The sequence below is a fragment of the Geospiza fortis genome, unplaced genomic scaffold, assembly GCF_000277835.1.
Source record: "Geospiza fortis unplaced genomic scaffold, GeoFor_1.0 scaffold55, whole genome shotgun sequence".
Classification (NCBI taxonomy): Eukaryota; Metazoa; Chordata; class Aves; order Passeriformes; family Thraupidae; genus Geospiza; species Geospiza fortis.
This window is the reverse complement of record NW_005054308.1, coordinates 10,313,245-10,321,000: the sequence shown is the minus strand read 5'-3', so window position 1 is coordinate 10,321,000 and position 7,756 is coordinate 10,313,245. Positions and strand designations below refer to the sequence as shown.

The 7,756-nt window shown below is 47.1% G+C and overlaps 1 protein-coding gene across 1 annotated transcript in view; it reads left to right on the top strand.

Moving 5' to 3' along the window:
- ERGIC1 (endoplasmic reticulum-golgi intermediate compartment 1) overlaps nucleotides 1-6,556 on the top strand; it is a 37,676-nt gene extending 31,120 nt beyond the window's left edge. Inside the window, exon 10 of the mRNA XM_031055222.1 lies at nucleotides 2,885-6,556. Within this exon, the coding sequence (XP_030911082.1) occupies nucleotides 2,885-2,992 (108 nt within the window). The 3' untranslated portion in view covers nucleotides 2,993-6,556. The remainder of the gene's footprint in view (nucleotides 1-2,884) is intronic.
- The last annotated feature ends 1,200 nt before the right edge of the window (nucleotides 6,557-7,756 follow it).

Sequence of the window (7,756 nt, the reverse complement as noted above, 5' to 3'; positions counted from 1 at the left end):
TTCCTCCCAGAAGTTTCTTACACATCTTGTTGGGGGTGAGGGTGTGGAGGTGTTTTCATGGGAAATTATTTGATAGCTGGGATTATTCTTTAATTTTGTTGTCAGCATTGATTCACTGCTGATCTGCCATTATATGCCTATAAAAAGCATCCTTTTTGAATGGTATCCTGCTTCTGAGGAGCACAGTCGTGTGTGTGACATTGCCTTTCTGTCACCTTGCCAGCAGCCCTGCCTCCTCCTGTGTATCCACTGGTGTTTTCCTTCAGGCACCAGCCTGCATCCCACTCTGCTGTGATCTCCTTCTGTTCAGGGTGCATTCCTCATGTCACTGCTGGGATTATTCCCCTTCTGTGTCTCTCTTCCCTTCATCCTTTCATGGCTGGGCCTGATCCCACAGACCTCATGGAGCTGAAGGCAGATCACTGCCAATAACTCATCCCATTAAACGCAGAGAAGTGCCCGATGCCTTCCTCCCCTACGTATCAGAGCTGTGCTGATCAAGGAACATTGGGTGCAGCTCCTGTGCTGACCTGGAGCCCAGCACTGGTCACAAGCCCTCCAAGTCCTTTTTCGTCACCAGTTCTCAAAGCTGTGTGTGCAGGAGGCCCCAGTGCCAGGTGTGTGTGACTCATCCCCACTCAGCACTACAGAGCTCTGCAGATGATTTTATATTTTTTTTTTCTATTCCCCAGCCCCTTGTGCTGCTGCACTGAAGTCAGATTTTCCTGCCTGTGATGCAGAATCTGCGTGTTGGACGGGGTTTGTGTTTGTGGTGTGACATCTCCCGTCAGCTGAGCTGCTCTGAGCTGCAATAACCCAGCTCCATGGTGGGCATTGCCCTGGGGAGTCACCCTGTGTCACACCTGAGGGACAGCAGGGAGGGGCTACAGCAGCAGGAAAGATCCCCTGAAATTCCTGTCTTTGCCTCAGGCTGGTGCTCTGGTTTCAGCAGCCTGGATCTGCTGGAATGCTGAGTGTCCTGTGAAAGCCCCATTTCTGCAGCTCCTTGTTTCACTGGGCTCACTCAGTGTTCATATCTTGGTAATAAATGCACATGGCAAGGAGCTGTAGCTCTCGCTGCCTTTGCTCACCCTCGATGAGCTGTTTGTTCCTTCCCCTCAGCGCTGCTCCTGCTGCTCCTGCGTTGGTTTTTGTCTCTGACTCTGCCCATGGGGAGCTGTGTGGGAGCAGAGACGTGGCAGGGTGTGTGTAGTGTGGCACCAGTTCCCTTCTGTGTTGCACTTTTATAACGATTATCATGGAATTATTTAGGTTGGAAAAGACTTCCAAGACCACCGAGTCCCACCTGTGTCCTATCCCCACCTTGTCCCCAGCCCTGAGTGCCACCTCCAGGGATGGGGATCCAGACCTCTCTGGGCAGTTCCAGTGCCTGAGCTCCATTTCCATGGGGAAATCCCTGCTGGTGTCCACCCTGAGCCTGCGCCCACCCTGAGCTCCCCTGGCCCAGCCTGAGGCCGTTCCCTCTCATCCTGGATGCCCACCTGGCTGTCCCCTCCTGTCAGGAGTTGTGCAGAGCCATAAGGGCCCCCTGAGCCTCCTTTTCTCCAGGCTGAGCCCCTTCCCAGCTCCCTCAGGGATTCTCCAGCCCATTCCCAGCTCTGTTCCCTTCCCTGGACACGCTCCAGCCCCTCAGGGACTCTCACCAAGAAAAGCCAGAGCTGGACCCCCATGGTGTGACCAGTGCCAGCACAGGGGACAGTCACACCCTGCTCCTGCTGCCACATTGTTTTTGATACAAAAACATCTCAGTTCTGCTCAAGACTGGCTTCATACAAACCACCTGGTGAGAAGGCAGAAGTCGAACTCCACAGGAGGGGAAGAAAGTCCCCGGGTGCCACCAGGCAGTGTGACACACCACAGTGCAACTAAAAATGTTACCAGCCATGTTCTAATTGCACAGTTCTAACTTCCCAGCTCCCACATTTTTTACTTCATAATGTGGTGCTCTTTTAATTTGGTCTTTTATGTTGTGTAGGATGAGGTGGTTCTGAGAATAACAACAGGGTTGTGGGAGGGGAACAGGATATGGAGCTTATCTCCTGACAAGGGCCTGCCTGGGAAAAAGGGGATTTGTTGTGAGCTAGGAGCTGAAGGAGAGAGCAATCCCAAACCAGTGAGCCATTGCAGCAGAGAAATATTTTTTATTGTTGGTCTTCTCCAGCCTAAATGACTCTGTGATTCTGTTTCCACAAAGGCTCTGGTTTGACAGAATACACAGAATATTTCTGTGTTTTTGTAGCACTTGAGAAGTGACGTAGGCTGTTAACACTAACCAGGAGATTAATTTTTTCCCTAACTCTGTTCTTGGAAGGAATTACATGTTTTAATTCGACCCAAGATCTACATCTTGTGTGGAAAACTCTGTCCCACAAAGAGTTAAGTTGGCTGCTGTGAGCAGCCCTTGTCATGGAAAGTGTTAGGCAGGGCTGTGGTGTCGCTGGCTGCTGGGTTTCTCTGTTACTCACTGCCCTTCACGTGCTATTTCAGAGCCTTCTGCCTGTTTGTGAATTATCTTGTGAAATGGGGAAAAGAGTACAAGACTGGTGTTTATAACAGAAAACAGTATAGGAAGATGTGAGCAACACAGAGCTCCTAGAAAGCTGAGTTAGGTGGAGTTCAGCCCAGAGGGAAGCAGTGTGGGATTTGTGATGGGCTCAGGCTGTGAGGAGTTCAGCACTCATTTATTCCACTGCAGGGAATGGATTTCGTGAATGATCCTCATGGAATTCCACCCCCAGAGCTGTTACCCACTCCTTACTGTGCTTCCAGAAAACAGCCCAGCAGCAGGACCCCTCCTGCAGCTCAAGCTGTGTAAAAGTTCCCCTCGTTGTTGACAAAGGTGTTTGTCTGTCTGTAATTGCAGATATGTGCCATCATTGGAGGAACATTTACTGTAGCTGGGATCCTGGACTCCTGCATTTTCACAGCATCAGAGGCCTGGAAGAAGATCCAGCTGGGCAAAATGCAGTAGCAGTGAAACTCTACCCTCGACTCCAAGGACAGGAGCAAAGATTGACAAATCTACCACTACCTGTTTTTGTCTTTATTTTCTATTTGATTGAATCAGTATGTTTTTCTCTAATCAGGCTGGTCAGTGAAGACATCTTCAACAAATCAAAGAAATCTCCATGCATTTCAGAGCTCTGAGAGGGAAAAATCAGTGGAATCAGGGTGTGGGTTCCCTCTCCCCAGAGAGAGAGGTTGAAATGCCATTTGAGATCTAAGTGAGGATGGCAGTCTGTCCTCTGGGAGGTTCCTATGGCAGTGTACAAACTAGGGAGTAGATGGCAAAGAGCTGAACTGTCTTGTGGCACTTTTTGGAGTTCTGTTGGATTTGCATGATCAGACAATCGATTTTTGTATAGGGCAAAATTACACACGAGGAAGAAATTCCACCCATGGTGCCAAAAAGGTGATGTATCTGTTGGTGAGGAGTGGAAAGTGTTAGTCCCCACAGCAAACCTAAGAGACAGAGGGCAGAAATAACACCAAGAAGTGTTTTGTGCTTCTGTTGAAAGCTCAGTTGTTCAGATACAACCTTTCTAACCAAGTGAAAAAAGAACAGGAAGCCTTCCCCAGCTACCTTTTCCTTGGTAATCTGTGATCCCAGCAGTGGAGGGCATTTCTTTTACTCTGGATGTAAAAGTGGTTTCATTCCTTCCCACTAACTGAATATCCAGTCTTGTGTTTACAGGTGGCATGAAGTAAAAACCAAACTGAGCAACACAGTTTTATGTGGCCTTTGCTTTGAAAGGGAATCGTTGTCTTTGCAGCATTAGCTTTTCTTTCTTCTGTTTCTAAACACAGACCACCCAAAAGTCTGGATTCTGCACTTCTGCTTTATTATTGTTGTTGTTGGGTTTATTTTGGTTGTTTTTTTTTTTTTTTTTTGAAAAGAGGTTTTATATTCTCTGTGCTCAGAAAAATGGTGCAGCCCTCTGGGTGGATGAGCGCAGCTTCCTCTCTTGCTTTGTGTGAGTGTATTCAATACACCTGTCAAACACAGGAATTCTGACTTTTCAGGATTTATGGTGCCTCCCTTTTCCTTTTAAAACTCAGCCAGGCATCTTTTCTGAGCCCTGGCCTGACAGTGCTCTCCCACAGGTACCCAGGGCAGCATTCCCACAGGCTGACCCTTGCTGGGAGTTCTGTTTGATCCCTTCAAGAGATTCCTGAGCTTCCCTGTCCATTCCTTCAAGCCTTGTCTTCTGGAGCCTCCAAAACACAGAGGTGTGAGGGGAAAACTCCTGCCAGTGGTGTCTTGCATGTCATTTGGTCTCAGAAATGACAGCAGATGCCCACCAGTGCATTTTCCAGAGCCTCATCAGTGTTCCTTGAGTAGTGACAGTCTCTGCATGCCTTGTGAATGTCTGAGCTGAGGATACACAAATTTTAAGTCTTTCAGGATGGATTAAACAAAAATAATCATAAAATGAAGATCTTGAACTCAGTGCTGTAAATTGTAAGATGGGTGCAGGGTTTCTCTTGGATGATATCCATTGCCTTTCCCTGGAGGCAAAATGTCCAAACTTTATGCTGTGATGATATGAATTGTTGAATATTCAGTGTTATTGTTAGAGTCAGATGCATTTCAGAAGAATTCCTGATTTCCTGTTGAAATTGTCTCCTTGCTTTGGGAGCAGGGAAGGTGCAGCCAGTTTTATCCACCCACCAAAAAGCAGCAGCCAGCTCCTCTCCCCCTGCCGTGCTCTGCCCTGCAGTGACTTCAGACAGCATTGGAATTTTCCCCTGTTCTTCTCTGGACTGATTGCTCTTGCTTTAGGTGCAAACTGGATTGTGGAACTTCCTGTACCCATTCACGTATGGGTCGATTTTTTTTTTTTACTTTTTTTTCCCCCCATTTACAAAAATGAACTTTTTCACCTGGGGTCTGTGTCCCTATTCCTGTGAGTGAGACCCCATGGATGTGGCATTTTCCATGGCAATTGCTTCTCCTGCTGGCTGAGGGATTTCCTCTAATCCGCTGTGACCAGCTGAAGCTCACAGCTGAAGTGTCCTGATTTTTCCTTTTGGATTTGGTCAGTCTTTGATGACAGCTTGGGAACAGTGGATTAAAACAATGAGATTTTTAATGTTTTAGCATCTTCCTTACACTGAGATTTATTTAGTGCATCCTTCTCCTGAGCTGGGCAAGGGGAGATCTTTGCAGTACAGTTCATTTTCTGAAATTTCTCCTCTGGTACAATTTCTTTGACACAAACAAAGGTGGTTGCAGATTCTTTATGTCCCCTGGTGTGTTATTCCCATCCTTCTCCCCATTCCCTGTCTGTATTAAACTGCCTCCTGTGCAGTCCAGGCCAGTTCTCTTAACCAGACCAGTGAAATTGGTTTGTTTGGGGTTTTTTTTTTTTTTGGAAGTAACACACTTCAGTGTACCTCTTCTCTCTGACAAAATGTCCCCTGCAATAAGGTATTAAATCACTTTTTTGGGGTTTTTTTTTGCAAAATGTGGAAACCAAATTGTACTGAAGTTCTGGCAGGAAGAACATCTGTACCTGGGTTCTCTAAACCAGGTCCAAGCCTTTGAGAGATGCCAAGCCAAGGCCACCTCCTGGGGCTGCTGGGGTTTGTGGTGAGCCTGTCCTGCAGGTCACACCGTGGTACTGCTTCGTGTGTTTACAGCACAATCTGCTCCTCATCTCCCCAGCTGTGAAAGCAAGGCAGTTACTGCCTCTGCACCCAGGAGATCTCACTTTTATTCTGAATTTTCTGAAGGGAAAATGAGCTTAGTTGTGCTTTTAAACGTCCTTACAAACAAAAGACTTTTGTGTCAGAGGAGAAGGAAACCCTCAGTTGTAGGGTTCTGATTTTGCCCTTTCCAGTCAGTGTTTTCCTAGAAGAATTTGGGTTTCCAAAAAAGACATCCCTGTAGGAAATATTTGAAACTCCCACTTTAAATTATTCCCTGTAACTGCAGACTCCACCCTACAGTGAGAACTTGAGGCATAGGATGCTTTGCAATGGTGGAGTTAAAACTTTCTAGCTCTAGGGAAAGTTATTAGATGTATTCTAGGCAGTATCTGGACTGCTGAAGAGTATTTTAAAACTAAAATGAAATGGAAATGGGGTACAAAAATCCAGGAGAGATGAGTCTGTGAATGTTTGATCTGACCTCTCAAATCCTTGCATTCATGTGCGCTGTGTAAAGTGAGATCTGCAGTGCAGGTGGCCCTGTGTGCCTCCAGCTCCTGAGTATTTCTCATTTATTGTTCCTTCTCTGCTGGGGCTGGGAGTGGCTGTGATGAGTCTCTGCTTTACAGGAGGTGTTCGAATTTGCAGATTGGGGGTGTCAGTTTGGGGTTTGTCCCTGGAATGTGGGAGAGGGGCAGGGAGGAGGAGCAGCCCTGCCGTGTCTGGTACAGCAGTGTTTAAAGCACAAGGCTTTTACATTTCTACAGTGGAGACTGTTAAGGAGTTCTGGCATTTGTCTTTTTAATTTGCAACCTTATGTTAATAAACGATTAGCCTTTTTAGTTCCATAATTAAAAATAAAACTCTTACGTGTTTTGATTGGCTTCTTGTCGCACTCCTGTTGCAAAATCAATCCAAAGGAGCTTTTTTTTTTCTTTTTTTTTTTTTTTTTATTATGATTTCAGTGAGCTGAGCGTTATCACACAATGAAATCACTGGGAGCCAGGTCACTGTGGTGAAAGTTAGCACGAGGCTCTTTTGTAATCAGCCCTGAGTCATGTCTGGACATTCAGTGCTTGGTTTTGTACAGTACCAAGTGTCCCAACTTCCCTGTTTTTAAGGAAAGGTGAATGGGCTGTACTTGGGACTTGCTGGGTTTGGCTTTACTCACTGTGCTCCTTGGTATGTGAAATAACCCAATTTTTATGTCCCCCCCCCCCTTCAATGTCCACTTAGTCTTGCTTCATAACTATTTAGAAATAAATGTCTGAGGCAATTTGTAAAGATGGAGCAGTAAAGGGTTACAGCACAGTGAGTTTGGGCTCAGGGTATCTGCACCATCTTAAGAAACCAATTCCCTTCATGTTGGGAAGGTCTTTGTGGAGGAACAGATCCTGCCTGTTCCAGTGACTGGAACTCACATTTCCCCAAGTGATGGGTGCTGCTGGAAGCCCCTTACTCTGTAAATGACAAATAAAGGCTCTGGGGAAGGTGTTTGTCCAAATCCCAGCCTGCTGCAACCCAGTCCCAAACCTTTCCAGCCTATCCTTATAAAAAACCCAAACAAGCCAATTAATTGGTTAATTTCTAGCAAATTTTTATTGAGAATAAATTAATCTGTGTCCTGAAAATATGTATTAGGGCCACATATACCTGAAAGGGGAATGGTTTGTGCAGGTGAGCTGGGATGGAGGTGACAGTGATACAGGAGTGGGAGCTAGGCAGGGGAACTGGTGTCCCCTGGGGCTAAAGGACATGGGATCAGTGTCCCTTAGGGCTGAGGGACATGGGATCAGTGTCACTGGTGTCCCCTGGGGCTAAAGGACATGGGATCAGTGTCCCTTAGGGCTGAGGGACATGGGATCAGTGTCACTGCTGTCCCTTGGGCTGAGGGACATGGGATCAGTGTCACTGCTGTCCCTTGGGCTGAGCGACATGGGACTGGTGTCACTGGTGTCCCTGGGGCTGAGGCTGTGTCCTCGGTCTCGGTCTCACCGGGATGTGCTCCGGGTCTGTCCCCGCTCTGTCCCGAGTCTATCCCGCGTCTATCCCGGCTCTGTCCCCGCTGCAGCGCCGCCCTCCG